Source organism: Trichechus manatus, unplaced genomic scaffold (assembly GCF_000243295.1).
Source record: "Trichechus manatus latirostris isolate Lorelei unplaced genomic scaffold, TriManLat1.0 scaffold00008, whole genome shotgun sequence".
Lineage (NCBI taxonomy): Eukaryota > Metazoa > Chordata > Mammalia > Sirenia > Trichechidae > Trichechus > Trichechus manatus.
The window spans coordinates 18,303,981-18,321,955 of NW_004443944.1; the positions used below are offsets into that span (position 1 = coordinate 18,303,981).

The 17,975-nt window shown below is 41.6% G+C and overlaps 1 protein-coding gene across 1 annotated transcript; it reads left to right on the forward strand.

Annotated features, from left to right (window-relative positions):
* Positions 1-15,388: 15,388 nt before the first annotated feature.
* Positions 15,389-16,511, forward strand: WFDC10B (WAP four-disulfide core domain 10B). Its single transcript, XM_004370558.1, has 2 exons — positions 15,389-15,485; positions 16,363-16,511. The coding sequence occupies exons 1-2, from the start codon at positions 15,389-15,391 to the stop codon at positions 16,509-16,511; spliced, it is 246 nt and encodes an 81-aa protein (XP_004370615.1).
* The last annotated feature ends 1,464 nt before the right edge of the window (positions 16,512-17,975 follow it).

The following is a 17,975-nucleotide window of genomic DNA, read 5'->3' on the forward strand; positions in this document are numbered from 1 at the left end:
TTGCTTTGTCTGTGTGTTCCTTGATTTGTTCTGTGTTTTGAATGATCTCCTTCCTGATATCTTGAAGAGCTCTATGTATTAATCTTTTGAATTCAACCTCTGGTAATTCAAAGACCTTCTCTTCCTCTGGGAGGTGACTTGTTTATTTGTTTTGGTTGTTTGCTGAAGCCATCTTGCTCTGCCTCTTTATGTGACTTGATATTAATGGTTGTCTCTGAGCCATCAATAAGTTATTATATTTATTTATTTTATGTTTGCTTACCGTGTCCTAGCTTCTGGGTTTTTTTTGATATGCCAAAATAGTCTGGTCATATGAGCTGCTTTCATTATTGGTGTATTTGAAGGTCTCATTTCCTGTCACCAGGTGGTTAGAGCTGCTACTAGGTAAGTGAGCCCAGGAGTCCATTTCCTTTTCTTGTGTGGATTCAGCTCAGGTGTCCAAGTTGTTGGTCACCAAGTGTGTGGTGCAGGCTCTCACCTACAGTCCTAGAGGGACAGGGCTACATAGGGGTGATTGGAACAGGCACAGGTATCTGGCTGCAGTAGGGGGTTATGTGCTGAGCAAGGTAAGGGTCAAATGGCTGCCCCTGAGTGCCCAGATGGAAGACATGTCCCTGTTCCCTACAGCATGTAGGTGGATGGGTTTTGCAGCTGGACTTTGGGTACCCAGCGCTGTTATCTGTAAGGACTTGGAGGCACCACTTATTCTCAGACCTCTGTCTTGGGTGGCTAAGTGGAGTGGGTGGAGCCACCAGCCCTCAGGCCCTTGATATGGGTAGGTGGGGACTCTGCTTAATGGGTAGAGCTGTGTCAAATGTCACAAATCTGCCACTCTGTCTTAGCTGTTGCAGTTGACAATATGCTTCAGGTATATACCTTTTTGTACTGTACTAATGATTCCCTATGCTGTTGAAATGGGCCCACACAGCTCTAGTCAGGAGTAAAAGGCATTCAAAGTCCGTGGAACCCTTATGCCTGTGCCTAGGCAAAGGGGCTTTGCCTGCTCTGAGGTCTTGATTTAGGGGAGCTGGCAAATCATTTTTTCCTGTTTGTTATTTGTATGTTAATTTTTTCCCTCTCCGAAGTCAGGAGAATGGTTCAGGGCACATGATATGTTCCACTTCCAGCCCAGAGGCACAGCAATCACTGAAGTCTGATGGTGATGGGGGGGACCAGAGCAGAGTGGGGAAGGGCAGGCAAATGGGAGAGAGATACTTCCCAGAGGGTTTTTTTTTGATCCTGCGTTACATGCTTGCACTTAACTTTCGCAGACCCAGTGCTGCTTTCCCCTGGTTCCGCAGGCCTGTGCAGACTCTCTGCTGCTTGGTTTCTCCCGGTGTGGAAAACGCATCCTGAGCATTACTGCTTGCCTCAGCCCACACACACCAGCTGATCCAACCTGTACGGTGCCAGTCAGGTCAGGTCTGGCAAATCCTTGCTGCTTCTGAACTGTCTCTCCCTCCCCTTACCTCTCAGTCCAATTCCTCAACTTTGTCTTTGATGTTCAGGGCTCCTAGATCGTCAAATATAATCGATTCACTTGTTTTTTCAGGTCTTTGTTGTAAGAGGGACCACAGGAAGTGTCTGATTACTCTGCCATCTTGGCTCCACCTCTTCCTTTCTTCTTTTTTGATGTGTGCATCTATTGCTATAAATCGACCTCTGAGCACTGCCTTTGCTGTGTCCCAAAGGTTTTGGTATGATGTGTTTTCATTCTTGTTTAATTGTGGGTATTTTTTGATTCCATCTTTAATTTCTTCCATTAGTCAGTGGTTTTCAAGCAGGATGTTATTCAGTTTCCATGTTTTTTTAATTTTTTCCCCCTTACTCTTTCTGTTATTAATTTCTACTTTTGTGATGTTGTGATCTGAGAAGATGCTTTGTATTATCTCAATATTTTGGATTTTGTTGAGGATTGTTTGTGGCTGTCTTAGTCATTTACTGCTGTTTTAATAGAAATACCACAAGTGGATGGCTTTAATAAAGAGAAGTTTATTTTCTCACAGTCTAGTAGGCTAGAAGTCCAAATTCAAGGCATCAGCTCCAGGGGAAGGCCCTTTCTCTCTGTTGGCTCTGGAGGAAAGTCCTTGCGATACATCAGTCTTCCCTTGTTCTGGGAACATCTCAGCGCACGAACCTCAGGTCCAAAAGGCGGGCTCTGCTCCTGGCACTGCCCTCTTGGTGGTGTGAGGTTCCCATGTGTCTCTGTTTGCTTCTCTCTTTTATATCTCAAAAGAGATTGGCTTAAGACACTATCTAGTCTTGTAGACCTCATCAGTATAACTGCCGCTAATCTGTCTTATTACATCATAGTTAGAGTTTACAACACATAAGGAAATCACATCAGATTACAAAATGGTACACAGTCATACAATACTGGGAATCGTGACCCAGCCAAGTTGACAGATATTTTTGGGAGACAAAAGTCAATCTATGACATGGCCCAGAATGTGGTCTATTCTGGAGAATGTTCCACCTGCATTGGAAAAGAACACATACTTTGCTGTTGTTGAGTAGAGTGTTTGATATATGTCTATTAAGTCAGGATGGTTGATTGTGGCCTTAAATCTTCTGTGTTTCTTTCTAGGTATTCTTTCCATATGTTTGTTGAGTTTTTTCCTAGATGTTCTGCTCTTTACCAAGAGTTGTGTGTGGAAGTCTCCTACTATTATTGTGGAACTGTCAATTTCTCTTTTCAGTTAGAGTTTGTTTTATGTATTTTGGAGCCCTGTTGTTGGTGCGTAGATGTTTATTATGGTTATGTCATCATGGTGGATTGTCCTTTTAATCATTATATAATGTCCTTCCTTGTCTTTTATGGTGGATTTTGCCTTAAAGTCTACTTTATCTGATGTTAGTATTGCTACTCCTACTCTTTTTTGGTTGCTGTTTGCTTGATAGATTTTTTTCCCATCCTTTGATTCTTAATATATTTATGTCTTTGTGTCTAAGGTGTGTCTCTTGTAGACAGCATGTTGATGGGTCATGTTTTTTAATTCATTCTGTCACTGTCTGTCTCTATGGGTGCATTGAAGCCATTTACGTTCAGTGTGATTATCGATAGGTGTGAGTTTATCACTGTCATTTCGTAGTGTTTGTTTTTGTGGTGCTTAGGTTTTGTTTGTTCCTCTTACTCTCCTGTGCTGAGTTCCTTTTATTTTTGTGCAATTTCTTTCCATTTCTTTCATTATTGTAGAGTTTGTGTTTACTGAGACTTTATGTTTTTCTTCTTTATTTTGATGAGTAAGTGCGTTAACGTTTTTCGTGGTTACCTTGAAATTTTCCCTTAACTTCCTAAGTTTGAGCCAGTATTTTATTACTTATTATCACCTTGACTTCTTCTCCATTTGAAAGTTCTATACCTATACCATATATTTCCCCTTTTATTGTTCTGAGGGTGTCATCATTTACAGATTGACCTCTCTAGTTCCCTGTTTTAAGTCTTTTAGTTCTGTTTTCTCCTTGAGAGTTCATTACCTAGTATGGTATCTGGCTAATACAGGCCTGTGTCCTAGATACAAGTTGTTGTCTGATGTTGTTGTTTCTCTAACCAAAGGACTCTCTTTAATAATTTTTGTAAGTTTGGTTTGGTTTTTACAAATTCCCTTAATTTCTGTTTATCTGGAAATGTCCTATTTTTGCCATCATATTTGAGAGAGGGTTTTGCAGAATACATTATTCTTGGCTGACAATTTTTTCTTTCATCGTTTTATGTATGTCATCCTGTTGACTTCTTGCCTTCATGGTTTCTGTCAAGTAATCAGATCTTAGTTTTATTGTTTCCCCTTTGTATGTGACTTTTTGTTTTTCTTGAACTGCTGTCAGGATTCTTTTTTTATCTTTGATTTTGGCAAGTGTGATTATGATATGTCTCAGTGACTTTTTGGGGGGATCTATCCTATATGGCGTTTGTTGAGCTTCTTGGATGGTCAGCTTTTCATCTTTCATGATATTAGGGAAGTATTCTGTCAGCAAATCTTCAGTGATCCTCTATGTGTTTTCCATTTTCTCCACCTGTTCTGGAACTCTGATCATGTGCAAATTTTTGCTCTTCATTTTATCCCACGTAGTTCTCGGTTTTCTTCATTATTTTCTTTGAGTTTTCCTCAAAGTGTCATCCATGAGTTTGCTTTCAATTTCACTGATTCTGTCTTCCATTGTTTCAAATTTGCTCCTAAAACCTTCTATTGCCTTGTCCATTTCTGCGATTTTGTTGTTTATCTTTTGGACTTCTAACTGCTGTTTTTGTATGATTTCTAATTGTTTATTTATTTTGACATTTTGTTCTTGTAATATTTTCCTGAATTCTTCTATTGCTTCATCTGTGTGTTCTTTGATTTTGGCTATGTTTTGGTTAGTTTTGTCTGTATTTCCCGTGATTTTGTCTGTGTTTTCCTTGATCTCTTTCTTAACTTCTTGGAGAGCCCTGAATATTAGACTTTTGAATTCCTTTTCAGGTAGTTCCAGTAACTTTTCTTCTGTTAAAGGTCATCTGATGCCTTATTTTGGTCACTTACTGGAGCCATCTTTTTCTCTGTTTTTTTTTTTTGTTTGTTTGTTTGTTTAGTATTTTTAATATTGTCTGCTGTCTCTGAGACATTCAGGTAATATTTTCTTTATTTATTGATTGTAAGTTTGTTTGTTTCATCTTGCTTTTTTGTTTTGCTTGGTTATGTGTGAGCGGGTGGGCTGGATGTGCTTTGTGGCTTGCTTGTCTTTGGGCACGATAATTCTCTCCACCTTGTCCAGGTGTGCAGGGCCCGTTGCTCAGCTATGGTACAGTAGGGCAGGTCCAGCAGGGGTAAGAGGCAGAGACGGGTCATTTGTCTGCGGCATCAACCAGGCTGGTGCTGGGGGCTGGAGCAGGTCTGCAGCTGGGTGGGCTGCTTGCACTTGGGGCCGGAGAGTGCTGTGAGCCAGGGCTCAAGCTAGCAGACTCTGGTCTGGGGGTCCAGGCTGGTTCTTCTCAGGGCTGTGGGGCATGGCGAGGTGGGGCCCGAGCTGGTGGGGAGGGGTCTGAGGGCCCAGGCTGATTCCTCTTGGGGCCACAGAGCACAGCAGGGCAGGGGCCGAGCTTGCTAGGGAGGGTCTGCGGGTCCAGGCTGGTTCTCTCGGGGCTGCAGAGTGTAGTGGGGCAGGGGCAGAGCTCACTAGGAGGGGTCTGGTGGTCCGAACAGCAGGGCTGAGGAGACAGGTGAGGGGGCAAAGGCAGGGGCAGAAGTGGCTAGATGGAGGCAAGCAATAGGGTGGGTTGGTACTGTGGTTTCCAGCAGTTGGGGTGCTGGGATAGGGTGGTTCTTGCCACTATTCACCAAAGGGTTGGGGGTTGTAGAAGTGTGCTCCTGTGGTTACTGGATGAGAGAGTCTGGGCTCCTCCTTGGGTTGTAGCCATCATATGTAGTCTTGGTTAGACCTGGGTGTGTACTCGCTGTACCTCTCTCCTATTGCGAATTCCATGGAGGTGCCTGTCTGTGTGCGGGGTTGTTGACTTTATTACAAGATGGCCACACTGAGTCATGCCATTTGGCCAGGAACCTCCACTCCCTACCTCTACTCCTTTGCTGTTTTCTATCAGTTTCTTCTTCTCAGCGGCTTCTGGTCTAGTACTTTACCCCTTCATCTAAGGTTCAGGGTTCCAGGATTGACGTCTGCATCTGTTTTACTGGGTTTTTTGGGCCTTTGTTGCAGTGGGATGGCTTAGTGCATCTGACTAGTCCACCATCTTGGCTCTACATGTAAATATGATATTTCTGTTGTGCAAAAATGAAATTAATGTTATATGTTAATCTTAAATCTAGTCATATTGTTATATTTTTGCTATTTCTAATAATTTGTGATTACTTTTGGCCTTTCTTTATGTGCAATTATTACTAGCTGTGGCTAATGACAGTTTTGTGTCTTCTTTTCCAATATATATGCTTTAAAGTTCTATTTTTTAACTTATTGCACTGGGAGGATTTTATGTACATTGTGAAATAGAAGCAGTGTAATGGTCATCCCTGTCTTATCCCTGATTTTAAAGGGATGCTTCCAATAGTTTCACCTTTAACAATGATGTATTCTGAAGATTTTTGTTGTTAGGTGCTGTTGAGTCACTTCCGACTCATAGTGACCCTGTGTACAACAGAATGAAACACTGCTCAGTCCTGTGCCATCCTCACAATCATTGCTATGCTTGAGCCAACTGTGTCAGTCCATCTCATTGAGGATTTTCCTCTCTTTTGCTGACCCCCTACTTTACCAAGCATGATGTCCCTCTCTAGGGACAAGTCCTTCCTGGTAACATGTCCAAAGTACATGAGATGAAGTCTTGCCATCCTTACTTCTAAGGAGCATTCTGGCTGTATTTCTTCCAAGACAGATTTATTTGTTCTCCTGGCAGTCGTGGTATATTCAATATTCTTTGCCAATACCATAATTCAAAGGAATCAATTCTTCTTCGGTCTTTCTTATTCATTGTCCAGCTTTTGTATGCTTATCAGGAAATTGAAAACGCCATAGCCTGAGTCAGTACCTTAGTCCTAAAAGTGATAACTTTGCTTTTTAACACTTCAAAGAGTTTTTTTGGAGCAGATTTGCCCAATGTAATGCCTCCTTTGATTTCTTGACTGCTGTTTCCATGGGGGTTGATTGTGGATCCAAGTAAAATGAAATCCTTGACAACTTCAATCTTTTCTCCGTTTATCATGATGTTGTTATTGATGCAGTTGTGAGGATTTTTGTTTTCTTTATGTTGAGCTGTAGCCCATACTGAAGGCTGTAGTCTTTGATCTTCATAAGTGCGTGCTTCAAGTCCTCTTCACTTTCAGCAAGCAAGGTTGTGTCATATGCACATCACAGGTTTTTAATGAGTTTTCCTCCAATCCTGATGCCCCGTTCTTCTTCATATAGTCCAGCTTCTCAGATTATTTACTCATCATACAGATGTAATAAATACGGCAAAAGGACATAACCCTGACTCACACCTTTTCTGACTTTAAACCACGCAGTATTCCCTGCTCTGTTTGAAAGATTGCCTCTTGGTCTGTATACAGGTTCCTCATGAGCAAAATTAAATGTTCTGGAACTCCCATTCTTCACAATGTTAACTATAATTTGTTATGATCCACACAGTCGAATGTCTTTGCATAGTCAATAAAACACAGGTAAACATCTTTCTGATATTCTTTGCTTTCAGCCAAGATCCATCTGACATCAGCAATGATATCCCTCATTCCAGGTCCTCTTCTGAATCCAGCTTAAACTTCTGGCAGTTCCTTGTTGATGTACTGCTGCAACTGCTTTTGAATGATCTTCAAAATTTTACTTGAGTGTGATATAAATGATGTTGTTCGTTAATTTCTGCATTCTGTTAGATAACCTTTATTTGGAATGGGTACAAATATGGATCTCTTCCAGTTCATTGACAAGGTAGCTGTCTTCCAAATTTCTTGATATAGATGTGTGAGCACCTCCAGCACTTCATCTGTTGGTAAAAACATCTTAATTGGTATTCTGTCAATTCCTGGAGCCTTATTTTTCATCATTCCCTTCAATTCAGTTTGCACTTCTTCCTTCAATACCATCGGTTCTTAATCATATGCTACCCCGTGAAATGGTTGAACATTGACCGAGTTCTTTTTGGTACAGTGACGCTGCGTATTCCTTCCATTTTCTTTTGATGCTTCCTGTGTCATTCAATATTTTCCTCGTAGACTCTTTCAATATTGCAACTCGAGTCTTGAATTTTTTTCTTCGGTTCTTTCAACTTGAGGAAAGCTGAAGGTGTTCTTCTCTTTTGGCTTTCTAACTCCAGGTGTTTGTGCATTTCATCATAATAGTTTACTTTTTCTTCTGAGTCGACCTTTGAAATCTTCTGTTCATCTCTTTTATTTCCTCATTTCTTCCATTTGCTTTAGCTATTTTATGTTCAAATGCAAGTTTCAGAGTCTCTTCTGACATTCATTTTGGCCTTTCCTTTCTTTCCTGTCTTTTTGATGACCTTTTGCTTTATTCATGTATGATGTCCTTGATGTCATTCCATAACCCGTCTGGTCTTTGGTCATTAGTGTTCAGTGTGTCAAATCTGTTCTTGATACGGTCTCCAAATTCAGGTGCAATATATTCAAGAATGTAATTTGGCTCCCCTGGACTTGCCCTAATTTTCTTCAGCTTCAAACTGAACTTGCACATGAGCAATTGACGGTCTGTTCTGCAGTTGGCCCCGACTTTGTTCTGACTGATGATACTGAGCTTCTCCATTGTCTTTTTCCACAGATGTAGTCAATTTGATTCCTGTGTATATCTGGCAAGGTCCACATGTATAGTTGCCGTTTATGCTGTTGAAAAAAGGTATTTGCCATGAGGAAGTTGTTGGTATTGCAAAATTCTATCATGTGATCTCGGGCATCATTTCTATCACCAAGACCATATTTTCCAGCTATGATGCTTTTTCTTTGTTTCCAACTTTCTCATTCCAATCGCCGGTATTTATCAATGCATCTTGATTACATGTTTGATCAATTTCAGACTAAAGAAGTTGGTAAATATCTTCAGTTTCCTCATCTTTGGCATTAGTGTTTGGTGTGTAAATTTGAGTAACAGTCGTATTAACTTGTCTTCCTTCCAGATGTATGAGTATTATCCTATCACTGACAACATTGTGCTTCAGGATAGATCTTGAAATGTTCTTTTTGACCATTAATGTGATGCCATTCCTCTTTAATTTGTCATTCCTGGCATAGTAGGTGTCTTAGTTATCTAGTGCTGCTCTAACAGGTATACCACAAGTGGATGGCTTTAACAAAGAGAAGTTTATTCTCTCACAGTCCAGTAGGCTACAAGTCCAAATTGAGGGCATCAGCTCCGGGAGAAAGCTTTTTCTCTCTGTTGGCTCTGGAGAAAGGTCCTTGTGATGCATCAGTCTTTCCTTGATCTGGGAACTTCTCTGTGCAGGAACCTCAGGTCCAAAGGATGCACTCTGCTCCCATCACTGCTTTCTTGGTGCTATGAGGTTCCCATGTGTCTCTGTTCACTTCTTTCTTTTATATCTCAAACGAGATTGGATTAAGACACAGTCCAATCTTGTATACGTCATCAGTATAACCTCATCATAGTGATAGAGTTTACAACACATAAGGAGATCACATATAACCTCATCGTAGTGATTCAATTTACACGCTTTATATTACACAATCGTACAATACTGGGAGTCATGACCTAGCCAAGCTGACAGATATTTTGGGGGGACACAATTCAATCCATGACAGTAGGCCACATGATTGCTCGATTCAAAATGGCCAATACCAATCAATTTCAGCTCACTAATGCCTAGGATATTGATGTTTATGAGTTCCATTTCATTTTTGATGACTTCCAATTTTCCTAGATTTATACTTCATGCATTCCATGTTCCAATTATTAATGGATGTTTGCAGCTGTTTCTTCTCCTTTTGAGTCATGCTACCTCAGCAAATGAAGATCCTGAAAGCTTGACTCCATCCACTTCATTAAGGTCTACTCTACTTTGAGAAGACAGCTCTTCGCTGGTTGTATTTGGAATGCCTTCCAACCTGGGGGGCTCATCTTCCGGCACTATATCAGACAGTGTTCTGCTGCTATTCATAAGGTTTTCACTGGCCAATTTTTTTCAGAAATAGACCACCAGGTCCTTTTTCCTAGTCCGTCTTAGTTTGGAAGCTCCGCTGAAAGCTGTCCACCACGGGTGACCCTGTTGGTATTTCAAATATCGGTGGCATAGCTTCCAGAATCTCCGCAACACACAAGGCACTGCAGTATGACAAGCTGACAGACGTGTTGCCCTTCTAGTCTTAGCGTGCAAAAATTTTAAATATTAAGAATAGGTCTTGAATTTTATAAAATTATTTTTCTGCATCTGTTGAAAGGATCATATGTTTTTTTTTTCCCTTTCATTTGTTATTTGGTGAATTATGTTTATAGATTTTTCTAATGTTAAATCTACTCTTGTATTTCAAGGATGAATTTTTTTTTAATGTATAATCTTTTTGTACACTTCTGACTTTAGTTTGCTGACATGTTGTGTAAGATTTTTATACCTACGTTTGTGAGTCAGATTGGCCAATAATTTTTATTTCTCATGCTGTCCTTGTTTGGTAAGGGCATTAAGAGTATACTGACTTCGGAGACTGAGTTGGAGAAGAGTCAGTGATTTCCCACCTCTGGAACACTTTGCGTAAGAATGAAATGGTTTATTCTGTGAAAGTTTGATCAAACTTTTCTGCAAATCACATGGACCTGGTGTTTTATGTTTTGGGAGATGGTTACTACTTCGTAAATTTAGTTAATAGTTATATTTCAGGCTTCCTGTTTCTTCTTGCAACAGTTTTTTCTCCCTAAGAATTTGTCCATTTCATCTAAATTTTTAAGATAACTTAGATACATAAAGTTAGTTTTACTATTCTTTTATTACTTCTATAATTTATGTTATGATCCTTCCTCACATTCACCTACGGAAACATTGTTACAACTTATACTTCCCCTAGATAGTCAAGTTAGACCATCTTCTCAGTGCTCTGCCAGGGCCATGGGCCAACCTTGGTGGGGCTGATCCAAGGACCTCACTAAACCATAACAATCGGTAATTGACAGGTGGTGTGTACAAAAGGCAGGGCATATACCATGGGCTGCCAGAAGAGTGAACAAATCTGTCCTGGAAGAAGTACAGCCAGAATGCTCCTTAGAAGCGAGGGTGGCAGGACTTCATCTCACGTACTTTGGACATGTTACCAGGAGGAACCTGGCCCTGGGGAAGGATATCATGCATGATAAAGTAGAGGGTCAGTGAAAGAGAGGAAGACCCTCAGTGAGATGGATTGACACTGTGGCTGCAAAGATGGTCTCAATCATAACAATGATTGGAGGATGTCGCAGGACCGGGCAGTGTTTTGTCCTGGTGTACATAGGGTGGCTATGAGTCGGAAGTGACTCGACGGCACCTACCAACAACAACAACAATCTATGTTATATCTGTAATTGTGGCGCCTTTTCATTCATAATGTTTCATTGTGCCTTCTTTCTTTTCTTCCTGATTACCCTGATCATTTTTTTCCCCTGAGATTTGTCAATATTTTAAAGAATCAACTTTTAGCTCTGTTTGTTTTCACTACTTGATTTCTATGTCATTGATTTTTGCTCTTATGTATATTATCTTGTTCCTTTTTCTTGTCTTTTTGGTAACTTCTTAAGTTTTATGCCTATTTAATTTATTTTCAATACTTTTTTTTTCTTATGTAAGCCTACTTGGCTTAAATTTTACTTAAAATACTCCTTTGGCTGGGCTCATACATTTTGACTGAAATTTCTGTTTGAGTATTCTTTTTTTAAAGAAGAAGTCTTAAGTATTTGTATTATAGCCTGAGAACATGTTTTATATCATACTAATTCTTTAAAAATTGATTAAGACTTGCTTTATGATCTAATATATTGTCACTTTTTGTAAATGTTCCATTTGTGCTCGAGAAAATATATTTCTTATATGATTGTTAAGATTATGTGTCACCTTGGCTGGGCCATGATTCTCAGTGTTTATGTGTGATCACTCCCATGATGGAATTCGCTGTGAGTAGCCAATCTGTTGAAAGGACATTTCCTTGGGGGTGTGGCCTGCATCCAAATATAAGCGACATTCTGACTTTTTGCTTGCTCTGGATCTTGCTGCTGCCTCCTGTTCATCTGACCTCTGGTTCTTGGGACTTGAGCTATGAGCTTATCTGCTGATCTTGGAATTCGTCGATTTTCACAGCCTGGGAGCTGGAGGCCTGCTCGCCAACTTGCTGATCTTGGGTTTGCCAGCCCCTGCAGCTAGTGAATCAGGAGAAGTCTTGCGGTCTTGCCTGCCAATCTTGGGATTTGTGGATCTTCACATCCTGTAAGCAAGAACCCTGCTCTCTGGCCTGCAGAACTTGGGTTCGCCAGCCCCTGCAGCTATGTGAATCAAGAGAAGCCTCTATCCTGATCCATGGGCTTGGGACATTCTTGCCTCTACAATCACGTGAGCAGTTTTCTTGATACAAATCTCTCTATATATATATTTATACACTTTACTGGTTTTGCTTCTCTAGAGAACCCAGCCTAAGACACCTTATGTGAAATCTTAATTCCTTTTTTTTTTTTCTTGCACAAAGGTAGATAGATAGTTTCCACTGAGTCACCTCTGACTCATGGAGACCTTATGTACAACTAAACGAAATGTTGCCTGGTCTTATTTCATCCTTAAGATTGCCAGCATATTCGAGTCCATTGTTTCTGCTATTGTGACAACTCATCTCACCAAGAATCTCCCTCACCCTTGTCGGTCCTTTATTTCACCAAATATGATGCCCTCTAGCAATTAATCCCTCCTGATGACGTGTCCAAAGGAAGTGAGTTGGACAATGTTCTGTTTTGGTCCATAAAGTTTTCATTGGTTTATTTTTGGAAGTAGATCACCAGGCCTTTCTTCCTAGCCTGTCTTAGCCTGGAAGTGTCAGTGAAACCTGTCCACCATGAGTGACCCTGCTGGTATTAAAATACCAGTGGCATAGCTTACAGCATCATAACAACACGCAAGCCACCACAGTATGACAAACTGACAGACGAGTGATGGATTGACAGGTGGTGGACTGACAGACATACAAAGGGTAAAAAAAAAAGCAAAACCTGTTGCTGTCAAGTCAGTTCTGACTCATAGTGACTCTATAGTACAGAGTAGAACTGTCCTATAGGGTTTCCAAGTAATGGCTGATGGATTTCAACTGCCAACCTTTTGGTTAGCAGCCAAGCTCTTAACCACCACACCACCAGGGCTCCTTACAAAGGGTGGCATACTATATATTTCATTTGCATCTTGCTGTTTTCATTTAACAATATATCTTAAAAATTACTCCGGAGCAGTTCATAGCAAACTTGTCTACCATTTGTTACAGCTGCATTCTATGCCATCATGTGCATACCCCATAGTCATATAGCCAGTCTCTTGTATATGGACATTCATGTGGTTTGTGATATTTCGTTATTACAAATAATGCTGAAAGGAACAGCCATGTGCATATCCTCTGTACTGTTGGAGATGTAACTTCGGGGTAAATTTCCTGAAGTGAGATTTGCTGATTAAAAAGCTAAATGTATGTGTAGTTTTGTGAGCTATTGCCAAATTTCCCTCCTAGAAGTTGTATCATTTTGTATTCACACGGAAATATAATGGTGCCTGTGTCCCATAGTCTTGCTAACAGCTTTCTGTCATGCTTCTGAATTTTTGCCAAATGATATTTGAGAAATAGTATCTCCATGTAGTTTTCATTTGCAATTCTCTCATTATGAGTGATGTTGATCATATTTTCATAGGTTAAAAGGAGCCTTGGTGGCACAAGGTTTAAGAGCTCAGCTGCTCAGTTGGCATTTCAAACCCACGCAGCCACTCTCAGGCAGAAAAACTTGGTGATCTGCTCCTGTAAAGATTACAGCCTAGAAAATCCTATGGGGCAGTTCTACTCTGTCATATGGGGTCATTATGAGTCCAAACTGACTCGACTGAAATTGACTCAACTGATGGCACCTAACAACAACAAGAACCATTTGAATATCTTTGATGGTGAACTATGTGCTCCTATGTTTTGCCGTGTTTTACCTGCCTTTCTCTGTCCTAGGACATTGTTCTAAAGGGTTGCTGCCCAATAAACAGAACTTTGAGTGACGCTGGAAATGTACTATATTGACACTGTCCAATACAGCAGCCACCAGCCCCTTGTGGCTTTTAAAATCTTGTTATTTAATTTAATTTTTATTGTGGTAAAATATATATAACAAAAATTTTCCATTTTGACCATTTTTATGTGTACAATTCAGTGACATTAATTACATCCATCATGTTGTACAACCATCGCCAAAAGCTTTTCATTGCCCAAACAGAAATTCAGTACCCCTTAAGCAATAACTCCCTATTCTCCTCTCCTCTCAGCCACTGGTAACCACTAGTAAACTTTTGTCTCTATTCATTTGCCTATTCTAGATATTTCATATAAGTGAGATCATACAATGTTTGTCCTTTTGTGTCTGACATTTCAGTCAGCATGATGTTTTCAAGGTTCATTCATACTGCAGCACGTACCAAGATTTCATTTCTCTTTATGGCTGAGTAATATTCCATTGTACATAAATACATTTTGCTTATCCATTCATCTGTTGTTGGACTCTTGGGTTGTTCCTGTCTTTTGGCTATTGTGAACAATGTTGCAATAAGCACTGGTGTACAAATATATACTTGAACTCTTGCTTTCAAGTCTTTTGGTTATATACCTAGGAGTGGAATTACTGGGTCATATGGTAATCCTATGTTTAACTTTTTGAGGAACTACCAAACTGTTTTCCATAGAAGCTACACCATTTTACATTCCCACCAGCAATACAAAAGGATTCCAATTTCTCTACATCCTCGGCCAACACTTGCTGTTTTCCTTCTTTTAGGAGGGATATGGCCATTCTAGTGGGTGTGAAGTGGTGTCATCTTGCATCTTGCTAATGACTAATTACATTGAGCATATTTTAATGTGCTTATTGGCCATTTGAATATCTTCTTTGGAGAAATTTCTATTCAAGTCCTTTGTCATTTTTTAATTGGGTTATTTGTCTTTTTGTTGTTAAGTTGTAGGAGTTTTTTAGATATTCTGGATATTAAACTCTTTTCAGATATATGGGTTCAAATAATTTCTCCCATTCTGTCAATTGTGTTGCCATATTTTAATAATGAGTTTGGGGCTTATTTTCATTGATTTTTACAGAGATCTCTACATATTAAGAATATTAGCACTTAATTTGTGATATATATTACAAATATTTCCTCCCAGTTGGTAATTTTTTTTACTACAAAAAATACTAGTTTTATGCAATTAAATGTATCTTTTCTTTCTTTGTATATGGACCCAGTCACAGTTAGACTTTCCTTATAACCTGATTGTAAAAGAATTCATCCATGGGTTAATTTAGTAATTCCATGTTTTTGGTATTTTCATTTATATTTTTGCTCCATTTGCAGCATTTAACATTAAAAAACATTTATATTTTTCTTCTTTTGCCTGTAAATTCTCTTGTAACTAGGAAACAGAATAAATTACATCTTTCAGAAAAGGAAACAACTTTAGCAAAAGGAGAGCATTAGTTATGTCAGAGGAGGAGTTGTCCCTTGCCAAAGCCCAACTCCCACATAGAAAAGGACATAAGGGGTAGGCAGAGGAGGAGGGAACAAGGGCTCCCTGCACTGCCCTGGATCGACCAGAGGGGGCAGTCAGGATAATCCTTTCTCCTTTCTTTGCCTCCCTCTCCACACTTCAGCTGCTCCAAGAAAGTCCAGTGACTTCTTGGCCACCCTCAGAAGCTGACTGCTGCAGGCAGAGTCATGGCACCCCAGGCTCTGCTGCCCATTCTGCTCCTGTGTGTGCTGCTGCTGCAGGCCCAGGGAGGGCCCCGCAACCACCACTGGAAGACCCACCCTAGTAGGTGATGGGCTGAGAAGGGGGCCAGGGAAGGGGGCAGGAGGGGCTGTGTCCAGTTTGAAGAAAACCTGGGAATTGGTACCTCTCAGCACATCCAGATTTGACCGCAGGCCATGAGGACACAGGGCCCTCCCACACCATGGCCTCCAGCCCCTTCAATGGCCCTGGGAATAATGATGGGGGAGAGGGGGCAACCTACATCGTTTATTCCCCATTCCACAATCCCAGAGACAAATGGTGCACAGAGTAGTGAAAAGTGCGCCAGGGCTGAGTCAAATGGGAGAAGAGAATAATTAGTCTTTGTGAGGGATAAACATATTCAGAGATGCAGGTAGGTGTAGAAAGAAAATTTTTGGTCTACTGGACCAAGTTCCAGTTATCATTAGAAGGACCAGGACACAGGTGATGGTAGAAGAATGACTAAAAGTGGTGAGTTCTGGGCAGAAATCCTGGAGACAGTGAAGTCATGAGAGGAGGGAGGGAGGAGAACACGTTCGCTTCCCTCTCTGGGACCCTGAAAGGTCTGGAGAATGGGGGAGGGTGGAGGGACCTCTCAGGCTTAGTTGAGTTCTCAGGGTCAGAGCATAGATTATATGGGGTGACCTCACCAAGGCCATGACTGATAGGGAGACAGGGCCCGGTAGCAGATGTGGGGAGAGAGTTCAGGAGGTCCAGGCGCTGGGAGGCCTACTGAGGCGGGAGGGAGGCATAGGATTTAAACTAAGAACGATCCATAGGATTTGGAGGGGCAGGATGGGATTTTCCTGAAAAGTTCGGGAATGGTGTAAGTGGGGTCTTAGAGGAGACTATCAAGCTTGAGAATGGGATGCTGTCTAGGCACCTGGTTCTACTGACCCTGCCTCCTGCCCCGTTTCAGAACCACAGAGACTCGCAGAAATCAAGGTCTGTGACAAGCAGCCGAGCATACATCAGTGCAGTCGCCACTGTTCTTATTTCCAAGAGTGTCAAGCCAATAACATATGCTGCTCAACCTTCTGCGGGAATGTCTGCATGAGCCTCTCATGAGTTGGTGGCTGGGCTGTGCCTCCTTGCTCCCTCTACTCTCTCTGCAGAGACTGTGCCCATGACTGAAGCAGGAAGATGATAAATCCAGGCCATCAACAGGAATGCTGTCCTCCCTACTGTGTGAACTACTTGTCCCTGTCAAATAAACCAGGGCAAGTCCAGGGATCCTGCCTGTGTACTCGAACTCCTATACTCATTACTAACCCAGTGCAGCGCCCACACTTGCCCCACCCCCTTGTGTGCCCAGGTCCCCACCTCCCTCTCCTGGTCATGCTTTTTTACTCTCTCTCTCTCTTTGGCCCACGTAACAGTGCCAAGCCCAGAAGGCTCAGCCCTTTTTTGCTCTGCTCGCTGACCCAAAACTCCTAGGGAGTGAAACTGCTCAAGTGTAGCCTCTTCAAATGCTAAGGAGAACATTCCTGCATCAGAAGGGCCAGGTTGAGCCCTGTGGAAGTTACAACCTGACCACAGAGTGGGAGTCCCCCAAGGGACTCTTTACTACGTTGACGAAAATAAACCCCAGGGAAGTGAGGTAACATGCCCAGGGCCAAAAGAGAGGGAGAAGACATGACTCGGCTTGAGGAGCGTGTTTCCTCTGGATTCCCTCTGTTTGCTCTCTTTAGCTCCTTTGTGGAGAGACCAGAGGCATGGAAATCAGTGCCTATGCTCACCCCATGCCTTCTGCTCCTTCATCTACATGTATGGCCACCCTACCACGGGTTCTGGAACTGGGTGCCAGGAGCTGTGACTCTGGTGCCTTCTACACTAGGGCTCCCTACTGTTCCCAGTCCTCTTCCCTATGTTCTCATTCTCTTTTCTCTTAATTTAGAGAAAAACCATGGGGTAGGAAAACACGTGGTTCATGTTGATGCCACTAAGAATAAATGGCACAGGGTGGCTATGGGTCTTGCCCATGGTCCCATAGTCCCAGTGAACATTCATTCCTGGGATACAGATTTTTTCCCACTGTGCAATCACACCTCCTCTGAAATGGTCCCGGGCTAGATCCAGGAACTTGCTCACATGTAACCAATTGGGATATGGAGTTACTTTTGAAGAGGGCTCAGGCAGGCAGGCCGTGCCTGGAGGCAGGCGTATTGTTGTAGGCTCTAGTCCAGTGCTTCTTGCAGGGCCTAAATGAAGGAGGCATCAGAGGAGGAAATCTGCCTCCATCAGACCAGGGCCTCTGACCCACCTCTAAAGCATCATACGTGGGGTATTCTCAGTTCTTCACCTCTGCCAAGAGTTGCCCTTGTTTAAGAATGCTAAGGGTGATCATTCATAAAATACTAGGGAAAGAAACACAGGAGACACAAACTTACTAAAAGTCACACAGCAAGTCAGTGTTTTTGAAGGAAAATGCCAACCCATCTCCTTATCCCTAGCAAGTGACTGTGTGGTGGCTTCACCAACAAAGTTTGTGGCTTTCTTCCTAAGAAAATTCACATAGCACCTATATTCTTA

Bases quoted from the DNA above. Each gene is read 5' to 3' on its own strand.
- WFDC10B (XM_004370558.1), top strand. From the start codon at position 15,389: ATGGCACCCCAGGCTCTGCTGCCCATTCTGCTCCTGTGTGTGCTGCTG. The intron at 15,486-16,362 runs GTAGGTGATGGG...GCCCCGTTTCAG, and splicing joins CCACTGGAAGACCCACCCTA to AACCACAGAGACTCGCAGAA.